The following is an 18,379-nucleotide window of genomic DNA, read 5'->3' as shown; positions in this document are numbered from 1 at the left end:
TGTTGCTTGAAGAGCCACTACCTGATCTTAAATATGTAGAGACAAAGTTGTGGCAGACACAGTCATCCTCACATGGTGAGCCACATCAATGCAAACATTGCAAACAAGATACATATTAATGTGAGGTATGAAGTAGTTAAGGCTTTATGATTAAGAGTGGAAATGAGTAGCTTATCAGCACTTTTCCCTCATGGCTTTACAAGAGCATCACAGTGCCCAGATCAAGGGAGATTATCAGTGGTCTTGTTTGTCTTCCATTTTCTAATAATTGCTCCCACAGTTGATTTCTTCACACCAAGTTGCTTACCTATTGCAGATTCAGTCTTCCCAGCCTGGTGCAGGTCTACAATTTTGTTTCTGGTGTCCTTTGACAGCTCTTTGGTCTTGGCCATAGTGGAGTTTGGAGTGTGACTGTGGACAGATGTCTTTTATACTGATAACAAGTTCAAACAGGTGCCATTAATACAGGTAACGAGTGGAGGACAGAGGCGCCTCTTAAAGAAGAAGTTACAGGTCTGCAAGAGCCAGAAATTTTGCTTGTTTGTAGGGTACCAAATACTTATTTTACAGAGGAATTTACCAATTAATTCATTAAAAAGCCTACAATGTGATTTTCTGGATTTTTTTTTCTCATTTTGTCTCTCATAGTTGAAGTGTACCTATGATGAAAATTACAGGCCTCTCTCATCTTTTTAAGTGGAAGAACTTGCACAATTGGTGGCTGACTAAATACTTTTTTGCCACACTGTAGCTCAACTATACCACTGTAAATAACTATGTTATTGCTTAACAGCCTGGTCAGATGCAGTGCACAATAAGCACAGAGAAAGCAGATCCCACAGCCAGTCCCAGAGTGAGGAAGAAGGACATGACCACTCCTGTGGCCTCTGCCAGCTCTCGAGGTACCACCTTAGGGCCATAAATCATTGGCAGAGTGCCTAAGTAGCCATTAGTTAGGCCTAGCAGGCAGTTAAAGACCACAGGGTATAAGTCATGGCCGAACAGCACAGTGTGGAGGTGGTCCCTCGGCTGGTAGTTACAGAACATGAAAAGTGGCACAATGACGGAGCGACACAGCACCAGTGCAGGCAGGACTCGGCTGGTGGGACCAGGAACTTGCAGCCAGGCTGTGGCCTGCCTGCCACAGAAGTCTGCTACGTTGTACAGGAGGAAACTGGTGAGGGGTACAAAGTAAGTGGTTGTCCAGGGGCTGCCGCTGTCTTTGTTGATAGACTGGATCCCCGAGGATACTGCAGGGAACACACTGATAGAGATGCAGAAGACGTAGAAGACGCTAACGCCGAGCACCCACGTCTTCCTGAGGATAGGCTGCAGGGGTGGGATAGAGGTGGTTTTCCCTGTGCCTGCTGCTGCCCCCCCCTCGCTCACCACTCCTGAACTGGTGCACGTTGCTGCAAGCGTGTAGTGTCTAGAGAGAAGACAAGCAGAACGCAGCATGTAACTACTACATCTCAAATCTTTGACAAGATGTACTGAACCTGTCCCCTAAACACTAGTTTGTATCATTAAATTGTCACAATGCTGTCTTCAAGGCCTGGTTAGCCTTTAAAATGACTTTTAAATGCAATTAGTCAAACGGTGTTAAATGCAGCCTTAAATAAATAAAGACTAAAATAATGTTTTTTTATTGTGTGCATTGACCTGAATCAAACAGTAGCTGCCAATTTAAAATGTACAACACATTTTTTTTTGGTAAGAATACTTGTTACAATCATTAGGAATTAATTTAACCCCACTGTGTGTTGTATTTGAACATTTCTAACTTTGGCACCATCTGGTGGTGGTATGAGGCATGACACTGGCAGATAATAATGCACACTGCTAAACATTACATTACATGTCGTTTAGCAGACGCGTTTATCCAAAGCGACTTACAATTGCTATATATGATCGCACGGCTCTGGAGCAACTAAGGGTTAAGTGTCTTGCTCAGGGACACATTGGCTGATGTATCGCAGTGGTATTCGAACTCGGGTCTCCCACACCAAAGACACCATGTGTCATATCCACTGCGCCATCACCACCACCTAAACTATCCGTAATCTATGGTATTCAGGTTCAGATGAAAGTAAATTTTACAGGACAAGGTAAGGTGTTAGTCACCTACATTTGTAAAGTAAGGGCTTGATAGGTAAGTTTATGTATCTGTATGAGAACCAGAATATCTTTGACTTCTACTGACCTTGAATATGCCAGCTTGGGCAGCAGCAGATATGAGATGATGCAGAGCAGGATGAAGACGTCGGCTGTCAGGAAATAGGCCAGAGCGCTGTCTGTCACATCCTTTGCCGCTGCCAGGTCCACTATTGATGCTACTGCACTCAGTGTGCCTCCCATGGCCTGGCCTGAGACCAAAAAACAAAAAGGGATATATATATATATATATATATATATATATATACATACATACACACACACACACACACACGTTATACGTTTTGGTTTCATGACGGCAGAAAGAAAGGTATGTGTACAACGATTTTGTATAAATGCTACAAAGACAATATGACCTGAATGAGGACTGTACCTTTTATTTATTTTATACATTTGTATCTTTACAGGTCTCTGAAAAGATACAAGTGAAAGTCTTGTCTTTGTTTTATGTCGTATTTTCTGTTTTATTTGCTTTGTATGTTTATGCTTATGTAAAGCAATTTGAATTGCCTTTGTCTGTTGTGTACTATATAAAAAAAGGGCCATGCTTTACCTGATATAAGAGCCTGAGAAATCCTCATGGGGAAATGCCCGCTGATCCCGAACACGCTGCCACAGAAGAGGTTCGAGGCTCCGCTGACGACAGCCACACTGGCCAGCGTGACAATAAAGAACTCCGTCCTGCAGTCTGACGTGTCCACCTTCACCAGCACCGTGGTTACCAAAAACACCAACAGGATCACAAAAAGAGACGACAGGATCCGTACGTTTGAAGACAACCTAACACACACACACACACACACACACACACACACACACACACACACACACACACACACACACACACACACACACACACACACACACACACACACACACACACACACACACACACACACACGGCAGGAGTTTATCAAAACAGCTGAGCAATATAAACAAATGAAGCAGCACTCTTATGCTGTTCTGTTGGACAAATGTGAGTCCATAAGCTATTATATATCCACACAAATAACAAATATAAAATGTATTGTGCTGTAGAGATGCTGGTCAAAATAACATGACTGTAAGGCCCTAGATAGAACAAATGTGACATTGTCAAACATTCTGAGACAAAGAAAAACATCTGACAGGAATGTGCTGTGTATGTGTGTTTGTGTTTGTGTATGGGAGGGAATTAACCTGTTAACTAGGACATAGTTGAGTATCAGACACAGCACAGAGGGCACCGTGGAGGCAATGGCCAGATAGCTTTCAAAGTAGTCCTGTGAATAGTTACAGAAAAGGCAAACCATATGAATTTGCTTAAATTTAAGAACACACACATAATGTCTCACACAAAACTAGAGGAAGTGAAAGCACATGACATAAACAAAAGTCAAACATTTCCTTCCTTATGCTTTGCTATGGTTTCTAAGTCAAACAAAATCAAGCATTGATCTCAGAATAGCAGAAATCTACAGAGTTCATTTATTCTCGAAACGAAAATAAATTGGAAGCAGATCTACCACCCTGACTCTTCCCTCTTTACTTTACCTCAGCTTTAGGCCTTTCTAATTGTATAATTGTGTTGCAATGGATTTCACATTTCAGATGTGGAGGACCGTAACATTTCTATGAAAAGTGTGCAGAATGGCACAAATGTGCATCTTCCTGTTTTCACCATAGCACAGTTGTATTTAGTCTCACTCACACTGAGGTCTGAACGTTGCTCATCACTGCCGCTGCCATGAGTGCTGTTACTCAGTTTGTAGAGCCAGTAGTGTTTGGCTGTTATGAAGAAGTTCCAGGGCAGCAGGGAGCCGATGCCCATCAGAAAGAAGATGATGTACACCAAACAGTAAGAGTCCTCTGGACTGTAGCGTACGGACAGAGGCACTGAAGAATGTTTGGGCAGGAGCGATGCAGAGGGATCCTGGTCCTCGCTTTCCTCGTCCTCAAATGCATTGTGTTTGCCAAGAGCAGTCGCAACATAGGAGGAGTTGAGACCGGACTGCACAAGCTCTGAGGTGTCCATTTTTACAGACAGAATACAGGATACTCACAAAGTAAAGACGAGAGATAAAAGGGAATGTTGTGGTAGTAAAGAACACCAAGATTGGAAGTGTTAAACAGAGAGCTGTGAAAAAGAAGAAAAAAAAAACAAGTTAAAAAACAAAAAACGCACTGCAAAATGTTGTTATTGCAGTAAGTGGGGTTTGGATGATGCTTACGTTTACTTGTGCTTGTCCAGAAAAGAAAAGACAGGCTGTTTGTTGTGAAGCCATAGTGTGGACAGACCTCTGTGCTGTAGCTGGTAGAGATCAGTCCAATTGTCCAGATCATGTGATGCTGCAGTACAAGGAGTCACATATCTATTTTAGGTCTTACATGTGTAGGGCCTGTGTTCTCAGGCTTCTAAGCCTGAGAACACAGGCCCTACACATGTAAGACCTAAAATAGAGAAGGTGTACTCAGTTCATTTTCAGCACAAAACACTGAAGATGACAAACGGTTACTTCAATAGGGACAGAAAAGGTACACACTTTAAAAATGACTCAACACCATTATTCAGATGGAGTGGAATGTGCCACCACTGCACCAACAATATTAATGCGGGCACTGGAGTCATTTGGCAGCAGTGTGTGGATGTGAACCCACTGCTCTCCCACAGCAGGAATCAGTCCTGGACTTACATAACTGAACTGAGGGCTCGGCCATTCCCACACAGTGTGATTCTTCAAGTTAAATGCTCCATCACAGCATTTAGTACAGCACTTTCCTTAAGGCATGGGACTGTTTGACCTATTGTACCGAAGTACAGAACTACAGTTTCATGAGGTAGAATCAGAGATCTCTGGTCCTATTTCTGCCACTGACAGATATAGAAAAACAGACTTTCAACCAGCATCACCTGCTTGCACAATATTAGGTTTCTAACGTTACTTTAACTATTTAAGGAGGTTAAAGGAAGGTTGATATGACAGAACAAAGCTGACCTTGCACCATAAAGCATCATGTGTGCAACTAATGAGGAACCAGTTTTCACATAATGCTTACCCAAAGCAATTACACGGACTTCAGACACTCAGCAGTATTCTTCTTGGATGTCCACACACCATCTGAAACTCAACCTTGACAAGACTGAGCTCCTTTTCCTTCCAGGGAAGGTCTCTCCTACCCAAGACCTGACTATAACAATTGACAACTCTGTGGTAGTCCCCACCCAGACTGCTAGAAACCTGGGCGTGACACTTGACGACCAACTCTCCTTCACTGCCAACAATGCTGCAACTACCCGATCGTGTAGATACATGCTGCATAACATCAGAAAGATACGTCCCTTTCTAAACGCAGAAGGCAGCTCAGGTTCTGGTTCAGGCTCTAGTCATCTCACGTCTAGACTCCTGCAACTCCCTCCTGATTGGACTGCCTGCATGTGCCATCCGGCCCCTGCAGCTCATTCAGAACGCAGCAGCTCGGCTTGTCTTCAACCTCCCCAAGTTCTCTCACACTACACCGCTCCTCCGCTATCTTCACTGGTTACCAATTGCTGCCCGCATCCGCTTCAAGACACTAGTAGCTACTTGCATACAGGGCCCACGAACGGATCAGCCCCAGCATACATCCAGTTAGGGCTGGGCGGTATGGAGAAAATCAGATATTGCGATATTCTTATCCTAATACCTCGATGGCGATATTGTGGCGATATTATAGGGTTGACAATTGGTGCTCTAACAAAATATCTTCACAATGAGATTTTAGATAAATAATCTTCAGTAATGTAAATATAATGACTATTAAAAATAATAGAAGAGCTAGAACAGTCTGGTAACACATCACTTTACTGTAATGCAGCCTTTAAAACCAGTAAAAGACAACACTTAAGCCATATTACAATATTACGATATCCAAAATCTAAGACGATATCTACTCTCATATCACGATATCAATATAATATCGATATATTGCCCAGCCCTACATCCAGGACATGGTCAAACCCTATACCCCAACCGGCCCACTCCGCTCTGCATCAGCCAACATGCTTTCTGCCCCCTCACAGCGAGGGAGAACTAATCACTCAACGAAATCCCGACTGTTTGCTGTCCTGGCTCCTAAATGGTGGAATGAGCTCCTTATTGATATCAGGAGGGCCGAAAGCCTACGCATCTTCCGCTGAAGGCTAAAAACACATCTCTTCCGACTACACCTCGGATAAACATTAAAAAAAAAAATCTTTTTTAAAAAGGTATATTTCTTGACGCTGCACTTTCATATGGCTCTTTGTAGTTCTGCTTATTTAAAGCTAATGTACTTGCACTTACTACTTGTTGTCTGGAGTTTGCACCTTCAAGGTTGAAAGCACTTAATTGGAAGTCGTTTGGATAAAAGCATCAGCTAAATGACATGTAATGTAATGTAATGTAACGCAAAGTATGCCTCTGGTCACTGCCGACAGCTGGTCACCAACGTTTTTTTTACTATTCATTGTCAAATTATTCTGTTCATTTTATCGTGGTCTTAATTATTGGTGTCTTCAGGTGTCTTTAGTGTGGACACCGTGAGCTAACTAGCTAACTACCCTAGCCTTCTACAAAGTATCAACACACGTTAGCGCGGTGAAGTTGGCTGGACGTTTAACATTCAGTTGATATTCGATTTTAACTTCCCCTTCGTTCAAGATCGACAACGCCATTTAGGTCAATGACGTGATCAGGGTCAAAGAAAGTTGACATTATTACAGAGTATCAAGAGAAAACAACTACAACTACTATGGCTGGAGATTTGTATCCGACATAAAGCTTCATAGCACTTCATCATCTGTTCTGTCGCTAGGTTCTGTGTTAACGGTACAGATCCAACGCTTCTGTCGCACCGCGCTCCACTCTATTCCTATGGGTGACGTCAAGCGACTTCAACGTGCATGCAAAGCATTCTGACGGTACAGATCCACTTTTGCGACACGACTGTCGCATGGTGTCGCGACGCCTCCCCTCATTTGTACGTTCCTCAATTACAACTATTAGTGGGTCCAGTGGGGAATGTTGTCGAATTTTGAAATTTGGAGGGAGAAGTGATCAGAGCAGACCTCTGTGCTCTACTTCTACTGGATAGTTGCGTCGCGTTCAACGGATTCATTTGCATAAAGCTGGGCATCGGCCAGCTTTTTGACGTGCTACATTTTCTCAAATGTAGCGCCGCCTTCCCGGAATGCTTTGCGTGCGCGTTGAAGTCGCTTGACGTCACCCATAGGAATAGAGTGGAGCGCGACGCGACAGAAGCGTCGCACGGACAAGTGGATCTGTACCGTGAGAAGGCGGAACTGCATTTGAAAAAATGCTGCGCGTCCAAAAGCTGGCCGATGCCCATCTTTATGCAAATTAATCCGTTGAACGTGACGCGACTATCCAGTAGAAGTAGATGAAAATCTTTCCAACTAACTTTGTCGATCTGAAATGAAGACAGATTCAGCAACTGTATGGCCTATTGATTGCTTAAAATGTTTTCAGAAACACGTTTCGGTGAACTATTTTCGTAAAATACTAGATTGTATTCTCAACGCGCCGCCATGACACTCGGTTGAAATTCTCGAGCAGCCAGACCCACGTCACACGTTCGTCCAATCAGCTGCCAGTCAAGGCCGTGGACCATCAACCATAGATGTAGGACGTCGCGACACCACGCTTCAGTCGTATCGGTCAAATGGATCTGTACCGTAAGGGATTGGGAAGTACTACAGCAATCAGAATGAGAAAAGGCCCTTTTATTGAACTTTGGTGAATATTTTTCAGAGATAATGGAGTCCTGCTTCCATATAAATTGTCTTCTCAGGAAACTGAGACCTGTAGTAAGTAGCAGTGAGTGATTGGGAAGTTAGGAAAGCAATCAGAATGAAAATAAATAATTTAGTTTATTTGTTGTGAGTATTTTTCTATAATAAAATGAGTCCTGCTTCCATGTAGTTTGACTTTTCACCAACATTTCACCTGTAGTAACTACAGGTTGGGAAGTAGGCTACTACAGCAATCAGAATGAGAAAATGTCTTGAATATGGTGAATATTTTTAACTTTCAATATTGCATACCGTTTCACCGTAATGCCAGATATCAGCAAAAAATAACCTGTAGTAAGTAGCAGTGAGTGATTGGGAAGTATTAGCCTACTATCAGAATGAGTAAAGGCACTTTTATTGAATTTTGGTGAATATTTTTCAGAGAATATTGTTTGCAGATATACCAAAACGGTAATTTGACGACGGTCCCTTACAAAGAACCTAGCGACAGGACATATGATGAAGTGCTATGAAGCTTTATGTCGGATACAAATCTCCAGCCCTAGTAGTTGTAGTTGTAGTTGTTTTCTCTTGGTAATAATGTCAACTTTCTGTGACCCTGATCACGTCATTGACCTGAATTGCGTTGTCGATCTCGAACGAAGGGGAAGTTAAAATCGAATATCAACAGAATATCAAACGTTCAGCGAACTTCACCGCGCTACACAAGCGAGCTAGCTAGTCGACCCGTGCCTGTTGGGCTCATTAAATAAAATATAAACATACCTCGCTGCTAGAGACTCCCTGTCTGTTGCTTCTGTCGCTTCTACATGTGCTTCCATGACACACTAATCCATTTCACTGCAAACTTCATTTCTGATCAGCTGACAAACAGCAATCTTCCTAGCCTGACGTTGTAATGCAGGTTCTAGTCAGAACGTGAATGCGAACCTCCCAACCTCAAATCGAATATTGTGGGCGGGGCTTAGTTCGGCTGGTATCCAGGCTACATTTGGCTACATTATGCTTCCACCCAGAGAATGTCTAATAAGGGGAGAACTTCCACTCTCGGGAAAATTCCGGGTTGGTACAATGGGGCTAATAAGGAGTGAGATAGGGAGTGAACAGGCTCTCCATAGACAGGCTCTGCTTCCACCCTTATATATATGTCAATGCTTCCACCAGCAGCAACAACAATAAGACTTCCGGCACGAATCCTTAACAATAAAAGTGCCATCCACATAAATCGAAACCAGGCTGACTCAAAATGTATATTTCTACGCAGTACGTAAGTCTGAGCTTATTTAAAAAAATATTTTTCAAAAACAAAATAAAATCGTACAACTAAAAAACGTAATCCACGCTTTTATTCGGACAACAGCCCAAATACCGGAAGTCTTGTTAATGACGTGATGTTTCGGTACAGCTTCTTTTTTTATATTCTTTTTTTTTTCTTTTACAGTTTTGTTTATTTAATGCTACTAACTTACAATAATTAAATGTTCTTTTTGAAAAACACGTAAACTAACATTTTTTTTAATTTAATGCTATTAACTTACAATAATTAAATGTTCTTTTTGAAAAACAGACGAAGACACCAAAACAAATGGTTGCAATGTGGAAATCTGCCAAGATATTAGATGATATACTTTTTAAATGGACGGATGTAAAGACTTTATTGAAAGTCAAACTGAATGTTTTTACAGTGAAAACAGTTGTCTGATCAGCTGACTGCATTCAGCTAATCATCACTCTCTCATAATACGTGATCATTAGTGTCATTACAACAATTTTACCACTGTTAAAAGTAATTACATAATAATAAGTTTTAATTAAGTTTATACAATTTCAAAATCATATATGATATGATAAAAAGCACACTGAAATATAAAAGTTGCTTATTCATGAATGGTTTATTAAAACTAAAACTTCCTTTATATTGTAAATACTTCCTGTTTATTTAAAAAAAAAAAAATGCCAGAATCAGTTTTGAATACATAATTGTACCATTGAGTGTAACGGCTTTCGTTGAAAAGTGTGGCTTATCCATCAAATTTACCAGGAGAAAAGAAATATCAACGAACATTTGTAGACTTAAGTGTGTTAATGGCAAAGAGAGTAGTAGCCCCTCTCATGGAAAAACACCAGAAGTCCAGGTGGTTGTCTGAGCTATCTACAACTCTCCCCTTGGAGGAAATTACATATACAATAAAACATCAACAACATAATTTTCACCAGATCTGGGACCCCTTCATTTGCTATGTATTGAGAACAGATTTGTCACATGTGATGGAAGACATGTAAACAGTGGCACTTTGGAGTACCTAAGATTAGAGAAATATGTTGTGAATTTACCAGAAGAGGGCACCATAGGACAGCGTGTGCTGTGGGGTGTCATTGCACCTCTCTGGAATGTGAAAACAATTAGCCTACAATACCTGTAAGAAGAAAAAAAGACTAAAAGTCCTCTACAGTCAAACATGATACCAGGTGATTTTGCGTAAATAAAATAATAATATATAAACATTTGTCTTTGTCTTTCTACTATGAGCCTAAAATCATCATTCATGAACTCATTGTGCAGGTTATAATTCTAACTATTATAAAAGGTTTGATTAAGTGATGCACTGAAGGGTGGCATATTAGTCCTCAATTAGCTGTGCATCTGATGAAACAGGTGCAAAGTTTTGCCTGCCATTAAGACTATGCTGCAGTGCGCTCTCACCACAGATGACTCACTGGGATATTTGCTCTCAATATGAGAGCCTAATCTGTCAAATCCCCTCCTCCCCCCTCCCCACATCCTGCACTCGTAAAAAAAACAAGGTGAAAATGCTCGATCTAAACGCCCAGAGTCAGTCCTTAAAGGACACTATTAGTGTCTCTAAAACCTTGTTAATTTTAAGGCCGGACAGCCTTGCCATTTAAAAGCTTTCAAAGCTAAATGGACCTAAAGGGAATTTTCCAATGAGGTGTGAGGGGGAAAAGGGACAGGTTGAGTAGCTTCGTATTTCTTGTGAAAATGGGGTGTAATTGATTAAAACACAGATGCCATTTAAAGGTGATTCTGTTGTTTCAAGGAGCTCAAAAGAAGCCTGCAATCTGCTCTATGGATTTTATGAAAGCTGCTCTTACAATGTTTGGTTTTGCATTAACAAGTTTAATTCAATAACAACAAAACACACACTATTGTTAAACTAAGAAATATAATTTATTGCATAAAAATTATATTTAGTTACAGGTAAGAAGGCTAGACGTTTATTTACAATTGATACTGTACAGAGATAAAATTATGTCACTGAATCCATTTTGTTTTTTCGTAAAAAGTTCTGACTTTTTGAACAAAGGCTACATTTTTCTCTTTGATGAGAGCAAGGAGGAATCCAGTCCAGCTCCAGCATACATTATCCAGAGCTATGGTCAAAGTTTCAACAGATACTCAAGAAATCTGGACGAATAAACACTATTCTACAGATAGCCAGTCTCTGTAACAAGATTTGAGGAAAGAAAATAGTCCTGCAGTGTTCAGGGATCCAAAGTTCTGAACTGGTCGTGTTCAGATATTTCCTCATGGGCAAAGACCTGCAGGGCACGAGTTCATGATGTTAGTCGCAACTTGTTTGGCAGCTTTTGCCCCGTACTTTGTGTTGTTCTCCACGTGTGCTTTTTCAATACTAGCTTGCTTGGTCAGTGATCCAATCCTTCCCATCCGGATGAAGAATTCCCACACATACCACCAGAACCAAAAATGTTAAACCACTCTTAAACCACTTTAGAATACAAAATCAAAACCCTGTCAATGCCCTGATCTGAAAAAATAGAATTACTCTTCCAGGAAACAAAAGAAGTCAAAATGCTTCGCTTTTTTTTTTGTACTTGCATAGCACTTACAAAAAGAAATGACAGCTCTTAAATGTGTGTGTACGTACTGTGCGTGCACACCCACCTGCCCACACATACACACTTGCGCACACATACACTTGTGTTTTCAGTTCATTCACACAAAACAGTGACATGACTCACTGCTGGAGGAGGGATACTGCCTGTGTTTTGGTTTTTGTGGTTTCAATGATATGAACACTTTTTTTTTTTTTTGCTTTTGAGGGTGAAAAAGACTCAATAACAGACCTTAATGAAAAAGATACAGATGAAAGCATTTCAATTCCCGTCTAACAATAACTGACAGTACAATATTGATAATGCAAAAAGCTTGAGGACCCTGACCACAAAGCAGGCGGCTTAGTAAAAAGGTTAACAATTTGTTATCAAATTGAGAGAGACATAATGAGTTACAGGGTGTTGAATAGACAGGACACAAGGGGTGGACAGAGAATAGATTGAAACATAATGCCGTTAGTGTTGAGGTACATTTTATGGTCCCTTGCTGCCTAGTTGATTTAAGGCAAGGCTTATCTATTCTGTAAAATTCATCTCTGCCCTCAGTTACAGCAAAGCATAAATGCCTAATGAAATACAGCACACAGTATGTTCACCTGGACATTTGACCACCTCTAATAATGTTTTACAGATTACATTTTGAATAGATGCACCGTATTAAAAATAACAAATAATCTGAGACATCCCCTGTGCACTTAACTCCCATTCAGCCTGCTGTACTAGAATAAAAAATAAAACACAGCAGCCTAAACAAGCACATATGATAGAACAGGTTCTATATGATTGTAACAGAAATGAAAAATATAAGAATATCCACAAATATGGATAATAACTTAAAGAGCGTTCCCCAAAGGAAACTTTAACAGATGACCAGAAAGCTCTCCTGCAGTTTATTCTCAACAGATCGGAGGAGTGTGGCTGTGCGATAGAGGAATGCGAGGAGTGATGAAAGAGAAACACCCCTGTGAGCCGGAATGATATGCCAAGGCTTTGAGGCATTTGTTGGTACAACATAAAGAGTCAGTCGGTGTGCTTATCTGCCAATTCTTAAATCAACTTCACAATTCACCCTCATACCACAAAATGAGGCACCTTTTTTTTTTTTTTTTTTTTTTTTTTTTTTTTAGCCCAAAGCGACTTGCTTAAGCCCTCAAACCTTGAGGGTTCGGACCTTGTGATTTGTCGACAGTCTAAGCAGGTAGACAAGAAATCCTAGCCTATCTGATTCAGAGTCGGTTGATGACCTATTTGACTGTATTTGTGTGTGTGTGTGTGTGTGTGTGTGTTTGTTGGAGTGTCTGTAGCCTAAGGAGGTTTCAGACAGGCCGGTGCCGCCTGTCATTCACTGCACACACACACAGAATGAGAATGGAGAAAAGAAAAGCCCCTGCCATGAGGTGAGATGGTGTTAAATCATGCACTTTCATGCTGCTACTGAAACATGGGTAATCCTGTGTTAGCGTTTGTGTTATTGTGCGTGCTTTAGACTGTTGGAATACATGATTCTTCTTTCGTTTGTCCCAAAGCTTTTGTTATTTATATACAAGAATAGTGTCATTTTAAATCTTTGAAGAAGACAATCAACACCACACATGACAGATGACTTTGCACCCATTTTACGCCTTCTACCCTCAAATTGGTTTCACATCTTGCAGATGCAACATTGCTTTGGAGGACTCAAGCTGAATTTGATTAGCAGTTGTCATGGGAATGTGTTGGATATGCAGCTACAGTGGCTGATCAGGGGTCAGAGAAAAGGAAGATGATGCAGAGGTAATACAGTGCATAAGAAGGAACCAAAATGATTGTATCGGGGTGTGCATATTCATAGGCAGGTATTCTTATTTCCATCACGGTGGTGAGAAGAAGAAAAAAAAAAAAGTCTGGCTTGCTCTCTCGTTCCTTGACCAATCAACAATCCCCATCTGTTGTCATGACAACTAGCACCTCACTTTTGCCCATTTCTTCCAGCGCGGTCGCCAGAGAGACCAGGTCTGCGTCAGCTTGGTGACAAGCTTCCCATAAGTCCAGTAGAACACCTGTAGGGCTGGGCTTTGTTGCAAAGTAATTCAAGTATCTGAGGAGAAGAAAGAGAACAGGAAGCACTCCGTTATTTTGAAGTCATTAATACTGCACGTCGCAAATACTGCTGGCACTACTTTATTTTGACAGTCCAATATTGATGCTCAAGTCACTACCATATTTCACAAAGCAGAATTAGCTTGTTAGGCAAGATGAAATATCTTCTGAATCTTTTTTTAAGCAATGCACGGTACAGTATATCATGCATGGCTAAATTATATCCCTGAACAAGTCATGCTATCCTGATTCTAATCAGAACGATATGACATATTTTTCTGTTTTCTGTCTACATAAAAAAAAAAACTATCATAACCCCATACATCTAACCTCAGACAGTGACTATCTACATGCCACCTCATACACAATTCTGAGCACCAACACTGGACTCTCTGTGTGACCAAGCTGCCTTTCACACATACAGTAAACATGTGAGGCAGATCTGACCTGTCAAAGCCCAGACTGCGCGCCAGTAGTCTCCAGTCACATCCTCGAGCACTGGGTGCATCCAAACTGGCACAGATCTTCTGGCGGATGGAGTCAGGCAAGCGAAAGGCATAGGGTCCCACTTGAGAGGAAGGCAGGCAGGTGCCTCCTGAGGGGAGGGGCGAGTGCGGGGGTAGAGTCTGGATTTACAGAGAAGGCGAGAAGCATTGAGACCGATCTCTGTAATTTTGGCATAACTGTGTTGCTTTCAAAACTTTATCTGTGTTAGCATTATTTAAGTTGTCACCATTACCTCCTGAATATCCGTGTGCAGCTGGAATATCTGTCCCTCCCCTTCCACCTGTCGGACACAGATCTTACAGGTGAGCTGTGACACAGCCAGGCTCCCTCTCTCCAGGCTGAAGGTGCAGTGCAGGGGTCTCTGACTGCCGCTCCAGATGTGATAGAACGGGATCTCCTGTTAACAAAGAGAAACGTTAAGAAGGAAAAAAGAAACTGATGGTTGTTTCCTGCAGATAAATGATGGTCTGTTTGTTTGTGCAATGATCAGGGACATTATACCAGTTGTCCGTTTAATGTAGTTTTACACTGAAACTACATTTACACTACAGTTAGAATATCAGTTGTCAGTGTAATCACAGCTGTACGGATGTTATGTGATCACTAAAAACATTTACTTTGCCCCAGAAACTCTGATGTACTATGTGAACTTTCATTTTTTGAAAAATAAAAGAAAATATTTGTTAAAAAAAAGAAAGAAAAGAAAAAAAGAAATGTTAAGAAGGATCGCTGAAAAAACATGGTCTCTACCACTGTGATTAAAGTGGCTATGTCCTGAGCAGCACAATCAGAAAGGATCTAGAACACACAGTTTCCATTCCAGGAGTGCAATATGCTTTGTTTCCACCAACTGGGTCTCTGTGTCAGAGTGCAATATATTTCCTAAGCGCACTGTCCATAAATTAGGACCACTATCAGATTTCCTGTTTGTTTATTCAGAGAGGGTTCAGACTGCAATCTCGGTGTGGCCTGTCAAGAGAATGCAGCAGAGGGTGTGAATTTTTACAACAAAAGTGAACAGTCAATTAGCTGTATTTTCTGAGAAAATAGCCATTCTACTGAATAAAGAGTTTGTCAGACCATAGAGTTGTTGCCTATTAGGCTTGAAGTAACACTGACAATTCATCAATAGTTTTATGGATCTACATCATTCAAGCTGCTGCTGAATTGTGCTCTGTAGACATGAACACATCCACATCTCTAGGCCCTATACAAATCAACAGGCGGTTATCTAGCATCTGCTGCATTTTGGGTGTCTCACCTGATACTTTGCCAGTAGTTTGCTTCTCCAGTGAGTGTGAGGAATGTCGTGGATGGACAGGCGCAGGTTGTGGTAGCTGTCTTTGAAGAGCAGAGGCTTTGGATCCTCCAGCAAAACTCCACCTAGACTCCTCTCCAAATCCAACACCTCCTGCTCAGAGGCAGAGAGAAGACGGGCTTAGCAACATCTATATTTTTATTAATTTGATCACAGTTTTATCATTGTAACGCATTCCAAAACATGCTTAATTAAAATGTGCCATGCATTCTCTATAGTTGGAGTCTTCAAATGGAAATGTGTGAGAGCTAACAGTTTGAAAGCTGTTTGAACTTTAGCAGCCAGAAATCATGCAAAGTGATGCCAGTAAACTGCACATAACACGCCCATGTTTAAAGCCCCGGCTGGTCTGTGAACACTGAGAGAGGGAAAATATCTAACGCCAGCGAGTCCAACGTTCTCTGGATGGTGTGCTCACTTGCTGAATACTAGGGGGTTTGTATTGTGCTGTACCGTTTTGAGTCGTTGCTTCTAGTGGGTAAGGGAGATTCAACATGATACCAGTGTTTGATGTGGGTGAATAGGGTGGATCTTTTGTTTTGATTTTTGTTTTGTGAATATTTGGAGTGTGTAACCAAGCTCTAGTATAGCTGTACTTCAAAACTAAAGCTGACATATAATGATGATATACTTTATTTTTTAAATCTTTTCTATTGCAGCTTTAAGTAAATTACCAGTAATGCACTTATTAATAGTCACACTATAAGTATAGTATTTGCCAGATTGACTCGCACATCAAAGAAATAAAGAAACAGAACGGCAATAGGGCAGAAAGGCTTGACAAAGAAAAGTAAACAGTAAAGAAGAGAGTTAAAAAGACATATGCAGACATTTTTACACAGAAAGAGAGTGAAAAACACACAAGCAGCACCTTGAGTGCATGTGGGGTGTCATGGATGCAGTAGATACGGAGGCTGTAGTCCAGGGAGAGGCAGGGTGCCCGAGGGGCGAACAGTGCCAACTGCAGGCGTTTGCAGGCAGGCTGTGGAGGGCAGGACTGGCCCACCAGGCCGTACGTTCCCAGCTGCTCCATTAGAACATGACAACACTCCTCCTCCAGCTGCAGGTAGCACGGCGACGACAAAGTCTCCTCTCCTACTGTCAGAACCTCCTGAAAACAGATTGAAATAGGGTTCAATGATGCTGTCCAACGAGATATCCATTACGTGGTACCGGTCAGAGGCTGTCTCACCTCCCATGCCCCCTGGTGCGTCTGTGTCTTTAGTGTGAGGGTCCAGTCAGGTGTAGGTGTGTCTAGCTGGGCACAATGGGGCAATGTGAGAACCACAGGACGATTCAGCAGCATACCGGAGGGGCCACAGCTCACCACAGGACTCAGTACAGTCTGACTGCCCTCAGAGGGTAGCCTGTAAATGTCACACACACACACACACACACACACACACACACACACACACACACACACACACACACACACACACACACACACACACACACACACACACACTTCATTTATAAAAGAACATTACGGCCACGGCACGGTTTGCAACATGCTGGTATTGGCGTTATTTGAGGCAAACGTCCAGAAAATTGGCAAGAAATTAATCCACTCCAATTTCAGTGTAGAAGTTGAGACAAGCTGATACATTTTTTTATCCTCAGAAAAGAAGTGATCTTCCAGTGAACTTTCAGACAAACTTTGAGTGGTTCGCAGAAGGCGAGACCCGTACATGGGAATATTTCTGATTGAGGTGAGAATGAGGTCTGAGTGAAATACAGGAATAAAGATGAAGGGCACTTACGTCGTTTTGTCCCACTTGTTGATAATAAGGTACATCTCATAGAACTTCCCCTGGGGGATTGTGCCAGGGGGGACCAGCAGACTCACACCTAAGGGAGCAGGTGTCATGACTTATCTTGTCTTACAGGTGATTAACGGAAAATGTCATTGGTTCCCGCTGGGTGCATACGAATTCTGGTTTCATTTGCATGTGAAAAGACAGCTGCATGCAATTACCTGTGTTGGGGATGGTAAGGCGTCCTCCAAGATTACCCAGGGTGGCGCTGGTGCTTAGCCCAGGCTCTCTGGACAAGGTGTGGCTGTGGTAATCTCGCTCTCTACCCATAGTACCCACTGACTTCAGGCTGAGGATCTCCCCGTCACCTAAGCACATGTCCGCGGGGAGCTCCAGGGAGGAGAGAGTGGAGGCGTTATACACCTTGATTTTGAGACTAGGCAATGGGTCCAGCAGTGGAGAAGTGGTCATGGGGATTTTGTGGGGGCTGTCATTGACCCCCTGCTGCAGAGAGAAGAGCGGAGTGCGGAAAGCCCCCGCCGTGGCTGTAAGGTCTGGAGGGGCTGATGGATGCAGAGGGTGAGGGTTATCTGTGGACACAGGAGAAGAGAGAAGCTGTTCTCTTATCACCAGAAATGACACTGGCAGGGCTGAGAGTGCTAAAAAGTGACGCGAGTGAAATGGATTAATGTTGCCAATTAATATTTGATGGCAAGAACAAGAGAAGAGATACCATGACAAATGCTTAAAATGTAATGCAGTAAAGAATGGAGAATTGACAAAGTGAGAGGAGATAATGGTATAAAGAGAATTAATTTATGGGATAATATAAATAGCAATGTGATAATGAAATGGATTGTGAACAAGTGCTTCTACGAAGATGACTAAAAACAAGAA

At 41.9% G+C, this 18,379-nt stretch overlaps 2 protein-coding genes across 4 annotated transcripts in view; both read right to left on the bottom strand.

Moving 5' to 3' along the window:
• Positions 1–670: 670 nt before the first annotated feature.
• Positions 671–9,012, bottom strand: slc29a3 (solute carrier family 29 member 3). Of its 3 annotated transcripts, none has more exons than XM_028602819.1 (7): positions 8,711–9,012; positions 4,386–4,526; positions 3,866–4,291; positions 3,355–3,437; positions 2,729–2,955; positions 2,204–2,366; positions 671–1,429 (listed from the first exon to the last, which is right to left on the bottom strand). In XM_028602819.1, the coding sequence occupies exons 3-7, from the start codon at positions 4,187–4,189 to the stop codon at positions 799–801; spliced, it is 1,428 nt and encodes a 475-aa protein (XP_028458620.1). In that variant the 5' UTR covers positions 4,190–4,291; positions 4,386–4,526; positions 8,711–9,012; the 3' UTR covers positions 671–798. The 3 variants fall into 3 exon arrangements, with proteins under 3 accessions (XP_028458620.1, XP_028458617.1, XP_028458619.1); XM_028602816.1 differs by having other exon boundaries at positions 4,386–4,503; XM_028602818.1 differs by lacking the exon at positions 8,711–9,012 and adding an exon at positions 5,212–5,323 and having other exon boundaries at positions 4,386–4,503.
• A 3,919-nt stretch (positions 9,013–12,931) lies between these two features.
• The window catches only part of unc5b (unc-5 netrin receptor B), a 53,486-nt gene continuing 48,038 nt past the window's right edge, over positions 12,932–18,379 (bottom strand). Inside the window, exons 10-17 of the mRNA XM_028602808.1 lie at positions 17,704–18,072; positions 17,489–17,576; positions 16,918–17,092; positions 16,597–16,836; positions 15,669–15,818; positions 14,640–14,804; positions 14,348–14,526; positions 12,932–13,898 (exon numbers count right to left, since the gene is read on the bottom strand). Coding sequence (XP_028458609.1) covers positions 13,733–13,898; positions 14,348–14,526; positions 14,640–14,804; positions 15,669–15,818; positions 16,597–16,836; positions 16,918–17,092; positions 17,489–17,576; positions 17,704–18,072 — 1,532 coding nt within the window. The 3' untranslated portion in view covers positions 12,932–13,732. The remainder of the gene's footprint in view (positions 13,899–14,347; positions 14,527–14,639; positions 14,805–15,668; positions 15,819–16,596; positions 16,837–16,917; positions 17,093–17,488; positions 17,577–17,703; positions 18,073–18,379) is intronic.

Source organism: Perca flavescens, chromosome 17, assembly GCF_004354835.1.
Source record: "Perca flavescens isolate YP-PL-M2 chromosome 17, PFLA_1.0, whole genome shotgun sequence".
NCBI classification, from domain to species: domain Eukaryota; kingdom Metazoa; phylum Chordata; class Actinopteri; order Perciformes; family Percidae; genus Perca; species Perca flavescens.
Note: the sequence above shows the minus strand (reverse complement) of the source record. Positions and strands in the feature narration are given on the sequence as shown.